Source organism: Sphaeramia orbicularis, chromosome 6, assembly GCF_902148855.1.
Source record: "Sphaeramia orbicularis chromosome 6, fSphaOr1.1, whole genome shotgun sequence".
Taxonomy (NCBI): Eukaryota; Metazoa; Chordata; class Actinopteri; order Kurtiformes; family Apogonidae; genus Sphaeramia; species Sphaeramia orbicularis.
In genome coordinates, this window is record NC_043962.1 from 28,689,405 (window position 1) to 28,706,801 (window position 17,397).

Consider the following 17,397-nt stretch of genomic DNA (forward strand, 5'->3'; position numbering starts at 1 on the left):
CACCTAAAAAACAAAGAGAAAATTTGGGGTTGTCATTATTTATAGGTTATAATGATAATATTTTACTGGTCTGACCCAATTGAAATCTAATTGGATTGTATGTGTCTGTATGTGGAATCTGAATTAAAATGATTTTGACACCATTGCTTGTTAATTTCTTCAGTGTAATTTTTACGTTTCACAAATTTACCCCACGGGCTGGATTGGACTCTTTGGCGGACCGGATTTGGCCCCTGGGCTGCGTGTTTGACACCTGTGATCCACATGATCAGTTTATTAAATGCAGGAAAACACCTGATTTTCACTGGAAAAATATAAAATACAGATGATAACATTATAATAAATGGTGATAAATCACTTAAGAATGATGAAAAAGAGCAAAAAAATCCAGTGGGAACTTTCACAAAAGTAGCGCTGGGTCTTCATGGGCTGATGTTGATGTCTCACATTAGACGAGATTGGCTGTGGTACCTATGATAGGCGGCCAAAATATTTTTTTACAGCTCCGTGTAGATATATTTTTAGAATGACTCATTAGTCAGTAATGTTTGTTGACCTCTCAACCAACAGCTGTCCCTCTGTAACCTTCTAAAGACTGTTTATTCATAGTAAATAGGTTGTTTTTCATGATTAACAACCTTTATATGGTTGGTTTTGTATGGGCTGAGTAATACTAGAGAGAACTAAAGACATCATATTAGAACGGATGGTTTGTTGAATAAAAATACGTACTATTAAGGGGAGAGATTTTAATAAAACAGAGAATGCTTTATATTGACCAATAAAGGATCTTTTTTTTTTTTTTTTTTTTTTTTTTTTTTTACACATAGGCTTTGTTGCGAAAACTTTTTCATGTAAAGCACAAATGTGAAAATTACAGCACAGTGCTTAGATAAATGGACAAAAAAATCAGTACATTATGACATTTTGTGTCAGGAGAAATAGCTTACAGCGCTGGATTTCAGATAACCCTGGATTGGCATAGGACATTAACTCTTTAAAACCTGACGTGTCATCGCTGACACACCCTGCGCATATGTAGTTTGGATGACTGTAATTCTTTCACTGTTTGAGCAACTGGACAAATTCCAACGGTTTCTGAAACCTGAGACATTGTGCTTTACAGGTTTTATTGGGTCATTAAGGTACTTTCACTCATGCCTGTACTAGAAGCTGGAGAAGAAGCTGTTTTAGCAGAATTATAACATGCAGTAAATTGTAAATGATTGCTAGATTTTGAAAGATCTGGAAAAAACAGTGCTCTGGACAAATGGGCAAAAAGACTCACTCACAACACATTTTCCAACCTTTTAGTCAAAATAAGAAAAAAAAGCCCAAGTGAACCATTTTAGGCTTAGGGTTTAAAGGGTTAAAGGAAAACTGTATATCCCTGGACTTTGTGACATGTCTCATACACTACAAAACCAACACTTTTGAAAAAATATGGAAACTCCTTGATTATATTAATGTAAATGTTTCTGCTATAATGACAAGAGCATTTGTATAAAAAAAAAAAAAACAAACTTTTTTCTTTTATTTAATTCTCACTGTAATACACCTCAAAATGCATAACATACCTCTAAAATTTATTTGAAACTGATCTTTTGGTTTGTGATTTTTGTGTTTAAAAAATGAAATAAAATAAACACATTATTTAAAAAAATGCACAAAATAAAAAAAACCAAAAACTGCTTTATTTTCTGAAAAATAATTTATTTTTCCAGAATAAAATAAATGATATGTTGCCATACAAAAAGTGTAAGAAAAGGGACAATGTCAAAACTGTAACTGCAGAGATATAAGTCGAGTAACAGTATGTGCTGAGCTCTTCCAATACACTGGAATAAATTCACTGTGTTCTTCGTGTTTTCGCACTGTTTGACCCTGCATGAACATTTATCGGAGACATTACAGGCCTAGTTTGAAGACACAGACTGTGGGTGTATGTTTTTTGTTTTTTCTCGAGTAATAAAACTGCCTACCATGTCTTGTCCCAAATCCTTTGTGACACCGGACACACATCTCAGACAATTAGATTAGACATAATTTATATCGTTCTTTCAAATACAATCTAATAAAACATTCTGGGCCTAATGAAACAAATATATTAACTCCTAATCTCATTTATTGAATGTCAAAACACAAAAACACTCTTGACTTTCTTCTTTTCTCATCAGCTAGGCGCAAAAGTCAAAAGAAACATATTTAACATTCTTATTTGAGTAATCCCTTATTATTAAGACATATTAGGCTGAATAAACTCTGCAGATGTAAAAACAAATTGTGATCTGACACAAGACTAGTGCTAAACATGGACGTATCAGATCTGAATTGCACATTTGCACCTATGAGGCTTTACCGTCTAGTCTAAGCAGTATCAAAAACAGTGCCTATGATCCAGCAAGAACAAAAAAAAAAAAAAAAAAAAAAAATCGAACAGTGCATGATGACATGAAAACATTGTGTGGTTTAATAGACTAGATGTTTTGACAGTTGAATCATCTAACAGGCCACTATAGCAACCGAGTCCAGGTGATTCTGACCCTCTGCATTACAGAAAAAATGCAATAAACTATTAGTCTGTAAACACTTGGCAACTTTTAAATATGAACAAATGAAAGAATGACAGACTTCTTTATATATAAAAATGTCATTTCTGAGACAGACAGACAGACAGACAGTGCAACCGACTGGAGGAAACCTGTCATTAAAACAAATCTAATAGAATATGGCAACTATAGTTAGTAGCTTCATGTCCACTCACTACTAATCAGCTATGACTGACTCAGACAGTACTGCGGTTGTCTTCTACCACCAAGTCAACACAGGAGTTCACCAGCACTGGACGACACCTCGCTGATACGTAAACGACTATAATGGACCCTTGTAAAAGTTTACCAAAGACGTGGAGCGGAAACAAACAGCTCCTGTGACCTAAACAGGCCGTTAAATAGATTGCCTTTATCAAAAAAAAAAAAAAAAAAAAAATTATTTCATCCTTTCGAGAAAAGAAGAATAAAATCTTTAAATATTCAAATAGAATATGAATAATCCACAATGTCCTTTTGTTGTGTTACACACTATAAAACTGACTCCATGTTTTCACAAAACTCATGGTCCTCTAGGTTATATATAAACTTTGTCCTGTCGACCAGTTTGGGGCCGTCCGACAGCGATGGGTAAAATTCAGTAGGTGTCAAGTGGCCCTCATGACCTTTGATGTACTTCTTGTAGTTCCTGCGCAAGCAATACCAGGTGGTGGTGTAGAGGAGGAACGCCACGCCCTTGAGTATAATGGCGAGGCTCACGTACAGATGCCTGTACGCCACGTTGTCGTACAGCAGGCAAGCGCCTTTGTCGCCGCAGTCGGAGCTCCAGAAAAGGCAAGTGGAGTCGATCCCAGCACCGAAGATCAGAGGAGGGGGGATGAATCCTGGAAAAAACAGGAACAATGAGTGATCAAAGAGGAAAAAAAAAAACACTCTATTTCCAGCTGTATTTAGGTCAATGCCATATCAATAGTGAGACGCTTTTATTTGTGCTGTTTGTGTACAAATACAACAGATGAACACAGGAAGGTTGTGGTTATTATACGATTTAAAGAATGTTAATAAATGATCTAAAAAAATAGCCCAGATTATAGAGTTATCTAAAACAAATGACACATATAGCGGTGGAAAAACATGTTTTGGATACCCCTCTGCATTTGTGACATATTGCATTAACCCATAAAGACCCAAATATCCACCGCCGACCAAAAGCATCTGCTGATCTAAAATGTTTAATAACTGTTGATCCACTAATCCTATCAATACATCTAAATCAGGGGTCTCAAACATGCGGCCCAGGGGCCAAATGCAGCCCACCAAAGGTTCCAATCCGGCCCGTGGGATGAATTTACAAAGTGCAAAAATGCCACAGATTCATTTTAGTTCAGGTTCCACATACAGACCAATATGATCTCAAGTAAAATATCCTACAAAAAATAATGACTGCATATTTTCTTCTGGGTTTGATGTGAAAAAAATATTACATAATGTCTATAAATAACAACAACTTAAAATTTTTGTCTTTGTTTTAGTACAAAAAATAAAATTCAATTATGATAATATTTACATTTACAAACTATTCTGTAACAATAAAATGTGAACAACCTGAAATGTCTAAAGAAAGTTAAGCACAATTTTAACAATTTTCTGCCTGTTATTAAGTGTTTAGTGTCTTTGTAGATCTGATCCATAATGCACATGTAGAAATGATAAGTTGAGGCATAATACTGTTAAACTTGCACTAATTTTTTCTAAATAAATTTCATTTTTTTCAGGTTACTCACATCTTTTTGTTTGGCTAGTTTATAAAAGTAAGTATTTTCACTATTAAAGTTGCTTTTTTTTTTTTTTTTGGCACTAAAACAAAGACAAAAATTTGGAGTTGTCATTATTTATAGGTTATTGTGCTATAATTTTACTGGTGGGGCTCACTGGAGATCAAATCGGGCTGAATGTGGTCCCTGAAAGAAAATACATTTGAGACCCCTGATCTAAATACTTCAAATTAAATGCAGTTTCTCTGCTTTTCAGCAACATCACTTCTGTCTCTTTTGGACGTTCAGAGGCTCCATAGTGAACGCACAAACACTGTCGTCATCCACAACATTTATACACCAGTAAAATCTGTGTCGTTTGACAGTGGTTGTACACAATTGTTTTTATGGTCAGTTAACGTTAATTCTGTTGGAAATGATACTTTTCCTTCAGTTTTCTCTGTTTTGATTCAATAACTTTTGGATTTACTCTGAGCTTTTATGAACAAAACAAGGGATTTGAGGCCACAACACCCAAACATATTGATATATTTTCTTGTGATTTAGGCAGGTATCGATTATAAAACCCATGGAGTTTGATTTAATAACCCACAGGTGTCAAACATGCGGCCCGTGGGCCAAAACCGGCCCACCAAAGGGTCCAATCTGGCTCGTGGGATAATTTGAGAAATGTAAAAATTACATTGAAGATATTAACAATCAATGGTGTTAAACTCATTTTAGGTCAGACCAGTAAAATACTATCATAATAGCTTATAGATAATGAAAAACATACTTTTTTTCTCTTTGTTTTAGTGTAAAAAAAAAAGGAAAATAACACAAAAACGTTTACATTTGCAGACTAGCCTTTTACAAAAAATGTGAATAACCTGAAATATCATAAGAGAAGTGTATGGAATTTTAACTATATTCTGCCTGTTACTAAATGTTTTGGGTATGTGTAGATCCACACATTCGGTGCACATGTATAGATGATAAACTAAGGCATAATATTGTTAACATTGCACTTACTTTTCTTAAGAATTTTCAGGTTGTTCACATTTGTTCATGTTATGTTCAAGTACAGTTCATAGATGGAAACAGTTTCATTACGGAATTTTACTTTTTTCACTCAAAAACATTGACAAAACTTTGGCGTTAACATTATTTATCAGTTCTTATCCTATTATTTATATCATTTTACTGGTCTGGCCCACTTTATATCATATTAGGCTGTATGTGGCCCCTGAACTAAAATGACTTTGACACCCCTGTAATAACCTTTGAATTTACTATGCACTTTTTAATGAACATCCGCATGATCGGTAAATTAAATATAGAAAAATACCTGATTTTCATGGAAAAATACAAATGCAGGATGCTATTATAATAATAATAGTAATGAATCACTTTGGAAAGACAAAAAGATCATTTGGAAGTTGTGATAAAAATAGTGGAGGGTCTTTATCTTGAGTCATTGAAACAAGTATTATTCCATTCTCTAAACCCCCAGGCTCCCTTCTGCACATGCTCAGTTCCATCAAGGTCAAAATAATGAAACACATCCAGGATATGACAAGTTCAAACTGTCAAAAATTGATTTTTGTCATTTATTTATTGTTAACCGCAAACAATAAAAATACTTTTCATTTGTTTGTGTCTGTCTGATGCAGCCAAACCTTCTGAAACACAAAAAAAGACTTGTCTGCAAATATTTTGTGATAATAGTTGAGATTTTAAGGGTGTCCAGCACTTTTTTCCCAATAGTGTACAATTTAAAGAATATTAGTAAATGATGATCTATAAAAATACCCCAGATTATGGACTTATCTAAAACAAATGACACATATTTGACTGAAACATTAGTCGCATCGATTATGACCAAATGTTTTTTCTATGTTAAATTGCGACACTGCTTCCACAGGATCTGACCCAAACCACACACTACAGCTCTTCACTGGTTGTTCACACATCAGCACAAAGCAGACGAGTGTGTAGTATTTTAACAGATGCAGAACATTTAAAACACACTAGATGGATACTTGTCCTAATGTGAAGCATTATTCAGAGCTAAGTGTAAGTGCAATTAATTACTGCTCATTGCACCACATTAGTCCAGTGGCTGATGGGAGCAAATAAAAATGTCAGAGGGCACGACTTCTTAGGCTGAAATATGCTCAGTGATTTAAAAAAACACATAATTATGAAACAGTAAAGGTTTTGTGGAGCAGTTCTCGTCACATGTACCTGCTTCATGCCATTTCCTTTTACATTTGCACATCTGTAAGCAGTGCAACTAAATAAACATCATTATAAAAAGGGTCACTCATCAGAATACATTTTACTATAATTATCAGGTATTTGGGTTTTTCTTGCTTAGACAACATGGAACATATGAGGCCTTTAGTTCTGCAGGTTTTTTTTTTAATGGTATGTGCCATGAATTTGAGACAGTAAAGATTTTATTATTAGTTTTGCAAACTCTCCGATGCCAAAAATCTAAAGTGAATAATGCAAACTGTGATTTGTTTTTCACTTTTGCAAGGTGTGACACTTGCAAATCTTTTCAAGCCCTACAAGTAAGTCCTTCTTTTCTTTTGTGAACATTTATTCAGCACTCTGATAACGTCCATGTGTACCTAAAGGTAAACTGAGAAAAATAGTGCATTTCAGTAAAAGTAAAGTGTATGTTCTATTCCTGTGTAAGCATTTAAGCATTTTATCAAACAGAAATCATTCTAAATAATATCATGTTATGCCTCTTAAATTAAACATTGCACCTACACGCCTCTACATGCCTCAGGTTAACCTTTTATCAGGCAAGTGACTATTTTTGGTAATTTCCACATACATTACAAGACAGCAACAGTTACAGTGAGGACAGTGAGTCAACAATCTCAGGTCCAATGTGGTCTACAGGGTCTGTAAGCTCCACCTCTGCATGAACAGTGAGTGGACCTGCTTTGTTAGGTACCATGAAGTAATGGTACTAATGTAAGGAATGATGTTCAAAGGGATAATGTGGATGCGGACAGGGGTCTGGATCAGCACTTATGTTGGTCTAATTTTGTGATGTTTAAAGTGATGTTTTAATGTTCTTAAATACATGTTCCTTTCACCTTACATATGTTTTTCTCCCTTTTTTTTATATTTACTTCTTGGATTTGATTTTTTTTTGCCACTTATGAGTAAGGAACCAAATACAGTAACTTAATTAACCTTTATTTTCAACATAACAATAAAAAAGTGAAAATTAAAGTCTTGTTATTTCCTCTAATAACAGACTAAGGTTGAAATTTTGAATTTCAGTGTATTTATATGAGCAGGGTGCGATTTGTCCAAAAAAAAAACCAACAAAAAACAGAGGAGGGAATTTTTTTTTTTTTTTTTTTTAGTCGGAGCAGGGGGGGAGCAACAGTAGTTATAACTAATGTAACTAACACTGGCATGAAATGAAAGTGAAACTTCATATACTTTCAACGTCCAACTCCCAGGTTCTATTCCTCTATTATACAGAGGACCTTAAAAAGAAATTTTCACAACTTCTAACCTGTATCCACTGGACCCCCTCCACTGCTCTATGGCCCCCCCACAAATGCTGGGCTCCATGAATTTGTCACATTTACCCCCCCCCCCCCCCCCTTTACGGCGCCCCAGTGGATGGGGATGTTGGCGAATTCTGAGACTGTCGACAGTTGGGTTCAGGTGAATGTTAGTGCCAGTAATGTAGGATATAGGTGGAAGAAAACTGTCACAACATGCCTGTTATTTCAAGTGGTTGCTTGTCTGAGAAAGTAGGGATGTAAAAACCAGAGGGGGGATTGATGCCCCCCCCATCAAATCACACCCTGTCTATGAGTCCCCTATAAAGGGTAAATTATTATTATTCTTTTTAAAATTATCTTTCTATTAGAAAGGCAAATGTCCATCACATACATTAATTACAGAATCATTCAACAAAGTATGATAGCATGGATATGGATACAGAAAGTTTCAATGATTTATATATACAGGGTGGGGAAGCAAAATTTACAATGAACATTTAGTTGTTTTTTCTCAGCAGGCACTACGTCAATTGTTTTGAAACCAAACATATATTGATGTCATAATCATACCTAACACTATTATCCATACCTTTTCAGAAACTTTTGCCCATACGAGTAATCAGGAAAGCAAACATCAAAGAGTGTGTGATTTGCTGAATGCACTCGTCACACCAAAGGAGATTTCAACTAGAAGCACTGGGAGAGCGCAGACCTCCGCCAAGGCTGATCAGTGGCCCCCCCCGTGGGTCCCCCCATGCCAAGGAGGTTATGTTTTTGCCAGGGTTTGTTTGTTTGTTTGTCTGTCTGTCTGTCTGTTTGTCTGTCCGTTAGTGTGCAACATAACTCAAAAAGTTATGGACAGACCCTCCACCCCCGATCACCACCAAAATTTAATCATTTCTTCCTTATCCCATTTCCAACAAACCCAGAAAATTTCATCCAAATCTGTCCATAACTTTTTGAGTTATGTTGCACACTAACGGACAGACAAACAGACAGACAAACAAACCCTGGCAAAAACATAACCTCCTTGGTGGAGGTAAAAATAGTTGGAGTGTCCATAAAGACTGTTTATAATGTAAAGAAGAGAATGACTATGAGCAAAACTATTACGAGAAAGTCTGGAAGATACTATTAAAGAAGAATGGGAGAAGTTGTCACCCGAATATTTGAGGAACACTTGCGCAAGTTTCAGGAAGCGTGTGAAGGCAGTTATTGAGAAAGAAGGAGGACACATAGAATAAAAACATTTTCTATTATGTAAATTTTCTTGTGGCAAATCAATTCTCATGACTTTCAATAAACTAATTGGTCATACACTGTCTTTCAATCCCTGCCTCAAAATATTGTAAATTTTGCTTCCCCACCCTGTAGATGTGTGTGTGTGTGTGTGTGTGTGTATATATATATATATATATATATATATATATATATATATATATATATTTATATATGAGAATTTCGGTTGAAACATTAATACAACAAAACAGAACAGGAGAGTGCACCACCTCATACAATCACAACCTCACATAAAAGCAGATAGATTTACACAAAATACAATCAAATGAAATCAGAGCTGATTGGTTTTACATACTCAGTCCATTTAGACCAGATATTTAAACATTTTTCTTTTTCAACTTTGATGGAAAAGAATATCTTCTCCATAACATAAATCTCATAGACAATTCCAATTCATTCATCAGTGGTGGGTGGTTCTACTTTTAACCATTTCCTCATCACACATTTCTTTCTGGCTGCCAACAGTTTAGCCAATAAAAGGGTTAATTCTTGCTTTATATTGATTCTATGCTTGTTTTCCATGTCATAGGGTGTGTGTTCAGTGTACGTACTGTACAAACAGTGTGTGACTGATGGAGCTGATCTGTTCTCACATATTAGAGGAGATTGTGGGAAATTCTAAAGCGTGTCCCAGGCGCATTAACCCACAGGAGATGTGATTGTCACCTTCATAAATACTTGGGTCCTGTGACAGTTACTAGAAATACATCACTGAGTAGACACTCACAGATATCTCATGTGTAGGTTTGGGGACAGATCCTGTTTGGGCGGTATCTATAACAGTGCAGTCTAGAGTCTGGAAGTTTATTAATAGTTCTTACCGAGGAGTCGAAGCAGAAGAAACAACACTCCAAGTGCGTATGATTTCAGTTCGGGGCTCACGGTCCTGAAAGAGAGGGAGATAAAATAAAGGTGTGTGGTTTATTCTCGAGATTTATTCTGCACATGAACACACTTCACAGAGATTTCACACTCATGCATTTCCATCCAGAAACATACCTGATGAGGATGATAACAGAGGGAGTCTGGGCCATGGCTCCTACCAGGCTGCAGGCACAGATCACACACAGGAAAATGAGGAAAGCCTCCTGGCAGCCCGGCGTGGGACATTTCCCAGGAACTGCTGTGGCCAATTCACTCTCAGCGGATACACAACCACATCCAGTCAGGTTCTGTGAACACGAAAAAGACACCACGGTTTATCCAAGAACCATCTGCACAATGACAAGTCGGTCAAATTAGTGGAAAAACATGTTAGCTCTTGTCGACACAATTTTCCCATTTGTTTCAGTGCTTTGGGGGAAAAGCTTTGTATCAACACAGTGAAACGAGGACGACTTAAAGATTTAACTGTAGCGGTGAGTTCGGAGCAACACTGAAATTTTATTCTGCTGAGCTGGGAGCAATTTTCCCTGTGTGTGATTTGAATATAGACGACATTGATCTGCAGTCAGCATTTGATCTTGAAACAAGAGCAGAATCAGACCTCTGAAACACAGGGGTTTATTTTTAGCTTTGAACTAGACTCGTACGCATAGGACGTTTTAATAATCACAAAGAAAAGGTTATTGATTTCACACGTGTCTGTTTGTTGTGTAATATCTCACCAACAGACACAGTTATCTTTATGAAACTTGGTATATATTATTTGGAAAGTAATAGTTTTTCCAACATCTAGTTTATCTGTGAACAAAATATCATCTGGAGCACTTCCTGTAATCGCTTCTAATTACAGGTCTGCTATTGTCTCAGAAAAGTCCTGTTGCTTTGTCAAACTCATAATTCATATTCTTACTTGTATAATCCTTCATCTTTTATGTCATTACTCAGTATTTCAGATAGAGGCTGGTTTTAATCCCTTGTTATTTTAGATAGAATTTTATCGATCCTTTGGGCAGAGCCGTCAGGAAATTGAAGTTCCAATAACAGCACAACACCAAATATACACACAAGAAATACCATAAGAAAATAGCAATACAATAACAATGAAAACAGGAGTGAAAAACTGCAACTGCACATTGGAAAGAACTGATAAAAACAAGTGGCAAAATAGTAATAATAAAAAGTAGCTTATTATGTTATAATATTATAACATGCACCAAGGTTATTATCGTTAATGAAAACTAACGAAAGGACAAAAACTAGAATTGTAAAAACATTTTCGTTAACTGAAATAAATACAAACTATAATTAAAAGAAAAAAAAAGGATAACTAACTGAAACTGTATTGTGTGTTTACAAAATTAACTAAAATGTATAAAAAATTATGGATAAAATTCCCTTCGTTTTCGGCTTTTGTCAACGTCAGATTGATACAAAATTGATTTATTTCCCTCAAGCAATTTTAGCTGCTGGCACCATATGATATTTAACGGGCCGTCACTTGTGGTCACTTGTGGTTTCCAGTCGTCTTCTGGTCCCCACTCTACTTGGAAACATGGAGACTAAAGTTGGGAGAAAGCAGCAGAGTCCGGTCTGGGATTTATGTGAATACGACAGAGAAGAAGAGAAAAGATATAAAAACCCCCCCTAAAACTAAACTAAAACTAAGCATTTAGAAAAAAACGAAAACTAATAAAAACTAGCAAACCTGCTCTAAAAACTAATCAAAACTAACTGAATTAGAGAAAAAAAAGTCAAAACTAAATAAAACTAAACTATAATGAAAAATCCAAAACTATTAGAACCTTGGTATGCACAATATGTGTATGTATGTATACGGGATGTGCGTCTATTAATTGATTAGTCAAAATAGTAACAAGCATAGAAGAATAGAAGCAGATAAGAAAATGTTCAACAAAACTTCAACAAAAGAACTATTTTTGTCAAAGAACATTTAACTTTGTGTTTATCAAATCCTCAATTTTATGGTAATTACTTTTAGGTATGCATTTTCTGTATGTGTGGATTTGTATTTTTCCTGCCAGGATTGAAGTAATTAGGGCTGCACGATATTGGAAAAAACTGACATTGCAATTTTTTTTTTTTAACCCTTTGATATATATAAAAAAAATACTCAGGAGGATACAATAGCTGTGTGGCGCCGATGTAAATGGTCAAACAAATTAGTTGTGTTACCGCTCGTTGTGGCAACAATTGCAAGGCACTGTTGACACAGAACAAGTGTTTCAATATCACCCTTCTTGTAGCTGAAATAATTCCAGATAACTGACGTTGCTTTTCTTTTTTGCACCAAGTCTTCGTTTACTGTGATTTTCTCTTGTTCGTTGCTCATTTTTCAATGTTGTTACCAGCGACTCACTCCAAACCAGGGTTCTAATAGTTTTGGATTTTTCATTATAGTTTAGTTTTATTTAGTTTTGACCTTTTTTTCTCTAATTCAGTTAGTTTTAATTATTTTTTAGATTTGGTTAGTTTTTAGTTTTTAGGTTTGCTAGTTTTTATTAGTTTTTGTTTTTTTCTAAATGCTTAGTTTTAGTTTAGTTTTAGTATTCATTTTAGTTTTGTCGTATCTTTTCTCTTCTTCTCTGTCGTATTCACATAAATCCCAGACAGGACTCTGCTGCTTTCTTCCAACTTTAGTCTTCATGTTTCCAGGTACAGTGGGGACCAGAAGACGACTGGAAACCACAAGTGAACACAAGTGACGGACCGTGAAGTACCGTATGGTGTCAACAGATAAAATTGCTAGAGCGAAATAAATCGATTTCATATCAATCCGACATTGACAAAGACGAAAACGAAGGGAATTTTATCCATAATTTTTTTCCGTCTTAGTTTTATAAGCACACTATACAGTTTCAGTTAGTTATTGTTTTTTTCTTTTAATTAGAGTTTTTATTTAGTTCAGTTAACAAAAATGGTTTTACAATTCTAGTTTTCGTCATTTCGTTAGTTTTCGTTAACGATAATAACCTTGCTCTGAACTGATTAAGAATGATTGTGATTGGTGGATCGCTGTGTGCAGTGTGTGTCAGGTACCCTTGAAATTAGATGAGAACACAGTGAGTTCATTTGCCTCCTACATTGCAGGACCTGTGATGTGACTAATGTGCACATGTACATTGCAGTGACGATGCTCAAACGATATACTGTGCCGCTCTAGAAGTAATATGATTTTTTTGTTCATTTGCTAAAGAAAAATAAAGGGAAAAATAAAAAATAAAATAAATAAATAACTTTGTGTTTATCAGGGAAGTTGAAAGTGTGTGTTTGTTCCCACTGATTGGAGCTGCATTTTGTTTTTTTTTTTTTTAGAATTGTTGTTTAATGCAACATCAATGTGATGTAAAGACCTGAGAGGGGTTTGAAGACGCCCTTGCATTGGTTGATCCGGTGCAGCCGGCGAAGCAGGAAGACAGGTATGTGACGCCGTTGGATCCACACACCGGGCTGATGGATGAGGTGAAGCAGTTGCAGTGGCTGATGCACTGAGCCTCTGGTTTCTCACCCATTCGCAGTGACCTGAACGGAGACGGTGGAGAAACTGAGCATCCACTGACACTGTAAATACAAACTGTATCTGCAAAAAGAACAATCCAAAGCAAAGAAGTGCTCCTCTCACAGAAATACAGCCCTTTATTAATGAAACTATGGGTCTCTGGTTCACTTGTAACTGGGGCACATCTCCATGGAAACTGTACTGCACCGCTAACCTGCACTGGAGCGGCTTGAGATCAGACTAAACTGAAAAGAAGTAAAAGCTGGCCTGCTCACAGATTAGCTTTCTGGAAAAAAATAAAGACCCTATGTCTGCAAGTTTAAGAAGGTATAATAGATTTATGTTCAGTGAAAAGAAATAAGCCACAACTGGGCTGAGTAATGAACGCAGATGTGAAAAAAAAAAAAATCAAGGACGATTTGTTTTGTTAACGGTTATAAAATAAGGCGCAAACGTGTTAAACCTTGTGATTCAATGATAAAGACAAACAGAAAGTCCTAGTTCTAGATCCCAAAAGGTAGCGATAAAAACCAAACCAACTGTTCTATCGATGCATCAGTAGCTTTTCTTCACCAGTTAATCAATACGAGAGTGAATGAAATGTGCCGTTGCATAATGATCGCCCACTTTTATGGGATTTGTGATGGGCTCACTAAATCTGTTTGTATTTGTATTCAATCTGTGCAGCCCAGACGCGATTAGATGACACAGTGCTGAATGAATAAAAAGTAAGCTCACTGAGCCCCGATGACTGGTGGTGATATGAATTTTTATTTACACTGTTACACTCGGCAGTTCACCTCTAAAGCGGTGCTCGGGTCTTGGGAGCACTGTTCATTTTTACACGTATAATGTTGTTAACTTTAGTATCTGCTCATTAAGATAAAATGTCCCCAATGGCAGAAAAACATTAATGTTATCAATTCAGTTTATGCAAAACTGTCTTCATTTGAGAACCCAAAAAGTAACACGGATAATGGGCTGTAAGCAAAAAATAAATGTTGATATTATCTGAACTTATATTGTACTATTTGCATGGATTTGCATTCTTTTGTGTTGACAAGTGCTGCAACGCAGCATCTGGCAAAGAGTTAAGTTCAGCAAACAGTAACCAGTCTTTGTTTTAAAATAAGATACACTGCTGTTAAATTTATTTCTGCATTAAAAAAAAAAAAAAAAAAAAAAAAAAAAAGGTCCGAACAGTTCTCTCCTAAATTGCCACTTCCTCATTTGGTCCTTTTTCACTGGCAGATGCTAAGAAAAACACAGAGGATGTTCATCGCTATAAAAATCAGATTATGTATGTTTTAACTGCAGAAAATTTACAATGTGTACATGAAGTAAGACACGAATAAGTGTGGGACTGTAAAACACAAATGCTGGATCAAAACAAAGGGGGTGTGGGTTTAGTCTTTGTACTATTTATTACTATTACTATTACTATTGCACTACTCTATTGAATTAGTTCACAAAGCAACTGCTGCACTGGTCACCTTTGTAACATGTAAATACTGCTCTGATCACAGAATGTTTATTTTATTTTTTTAAATCTTACTCCCTACCATCATTCAACTGCATGTGCTGACATCTGAATGCGTGTCTTGCAAATGCTGTTCTTGTTTTTAATTTCCCCACAGGGACGAATAAAGATGTTTGAATCGAATTGAATCTGTAGTTTATTGGATATTGTCTGTCTTAATCAAATATTTAACACTAAGTATTATTTATTAATTATTTGATACTACTTATGTTATGTTATGTTACGTTCGTGAATGCAGTTCATTGTATGGCAGGGTGTCAAACTCATCTCAGTTCAAGGGCCACATTTAGCCCATTTTGATCTCAAGTGGGTCAGACCAGTGAAATATAAGCATAATAACCTATAAATAATGACAACTCCAAATATGTCTCTTTGTTTTACTGGAAAAAGTAAAATTACAATGTGAAAAAGTTGACACAAACTATCTTTTCACAAAAAATGTGAATTACCTGAACAACCATCAACAACTTGAAATTTCTAGTGAAAAATAAGTGCCATTTTAACAATATTATGCCTCACCTTTTATCATATACACATGTGCATTACAACCAACAGATGGCATTAGATCTACAAATGCACAAATCATTTAGTAACAGGCATCTGGAACAGAAATATAGTATTTAACGCTATGATAAAATGACTTGTCAAAACTCAGTGTCTGTTGGGTAATTTTTACACATTGCAAATTCTTCCTGGGGCCACATTAGACCCTTCTGCAGGCCAGTTTTAGCCCGTGGACCGTATGTTTGACACCTCTGTTCTAAGACAACATGGAGCAGTGTAAAATGTCAGTAAAAACATTAGCCCTTGGATACATGAATTATGAGAACCTCAGTCAAGATTTTTTTTTTTCCTGAGTGTTTTTATTCTTCTTTAAGGCATGAGAAAAACAATGAGATTGTTTTTTTTTTTTTAAATTAACCTATTTTTCGTGGAGTTACAAAAATGTCCACTTATTTGGACACTATGTGTTTAATTTTTGAGGCAAAGAAACGTATTTAAAACGCAATTTCAGAAAGTGATATACTGTGGGAAAACTATGAAACAAAAACATTTCTAATGCAGCTAATCTGATGTTTTTTCATATTTTATCATACTATAAGACTAGTTATTACTCACTTCATGGAGATAATAAAAAAAAAACTTTTTGTTTAAGAAAACTATTAATTACAGTCTAATAACAATTATCAATTGATTTACACTCAATCATGTTGGTACAGATCAGGTTTATCAAAAACATAAAGTTACAGTAATGGTATGAATTACAGTATATGTAAGTGTCCACTGTGTTGGCTGATATGGAACTAAAACAACAAAACCCATGAATATACAAGAGAACAATTGAAGAATGACTGTCCACTGTAGTGACCAGTATGCATGAAAGGGTTAAAGTGAGACTGATAAATCGGTAAAATACTGTGGTGTGGACTGTGCTGAAATGCATGAATTGTTGTCTTACTCATTGCCGTATGGAATTGTGATGCCGGCAACGGGTCCCGTGTCACAACCCAGGAAGAGGAAGGACACGTAGCAGGCGGTGGAGATGAGGTTGACCAGCATGGCCATCCGAATGGCCCCCAGTGCCGACAGGTTCAGCTTCTTCACCAGTAAACCGCCCATGAAGATCCCCAGACACGCACATGGAATGGCTGTCATACCTGCGAAAAAACAGGACAAAAGCTGTTGGTCGTACTTGTCTACAGAGGGGCGTTTGAATGTTTGCAACCACGACTCCCGGTGCAGACCTAGCAGCTGATTGGCTGAGGTGGTGGTGAGGTTGAACTGCTGCTCGAGGTATTTCCCCAGAAAAGCTGCGAATCCGGCCACAACGGCGATCTCCATACAGGCTGCCAGGATGATGCATGTGAACACTGGGTTTGACAGGAGGTGTTTGGTCACCTTGGGGATCACTGGGAGAAAAAAATAAAGGAACGTAAGAAAAAATACTGAGCAAGATACTAGTACTTTGTATAATATAAATGTAACAAATGGTAGGACAGAGCACTGAGGGTTCAGTCTTTGTGCAAGTTTTCTAATTATATTTGTTCAGCAATTACATAAATTGAATCAAATACAATTATAGTACAATAGAATAGAATAGCATAGAATAGAATTGAAAAGAATAGAATAAAATAGAATAGAAAAGAATGCAATACAATAGAAAAGAACTGAACAGAACAAAAAAAAATAGAACAGAAAAGAATGCAGTAGAAAAGAATAAAAAAAACCCACAATACGGTAGAACAGAACGCAATACAATGGAACAGAACGGAACAGAAAAAAGTAAAATAGAACAGAAAAGAATGCA

General features: G+C 35.7%; 1 protein-coding gene across 1 annotated transcript in view; it reads right to left on the reverse strand.

Annotated features, from left to right (window-relative positions):
- Positions 1 to 1,692: 1,692 nt before the first annotated feature.
- The window catches only part of slco3a1a (solute carrier organic anion transporter family member 3A1a), a 59,213-nt gene continuing 43,508 nt past the window's right edge, over positions 1,693 to 17,397 (reverse strand). Inside the window, exons 6-11 of the mRNA XM_030136127.1 lie at positions 16,835 to 16,999; positions 16,549 to 16,747; positions 13,404 to 13,572; positions 10,147 to 10,319; positions 9,969 to 10,033; positions 1,693 to 3,433 (exon numbers count right to left, since the gene is read on the reverse strand). Coding sequence (XP_029991987.1) covers positions 3,081 to 3,433; positions 9,969 to 10,033; positions 10,147 to 10,319; positions 13,404 to 13,572; positions 16,549 to 16,747; positions 16,835 to 16,999 — 1,124 coding nt within the window. The 3' untranslated portion in view covers positions 1,693 to 3,080. The remainder of the gene's footprint in view (positions 3,434 to 9,968; positions 10,034 to 10,146; positions 10,320 to 13,403; positions 13,573 to 16,548; positions 16,748 to 16,834; positions 17,000 to 17,397) is intronic.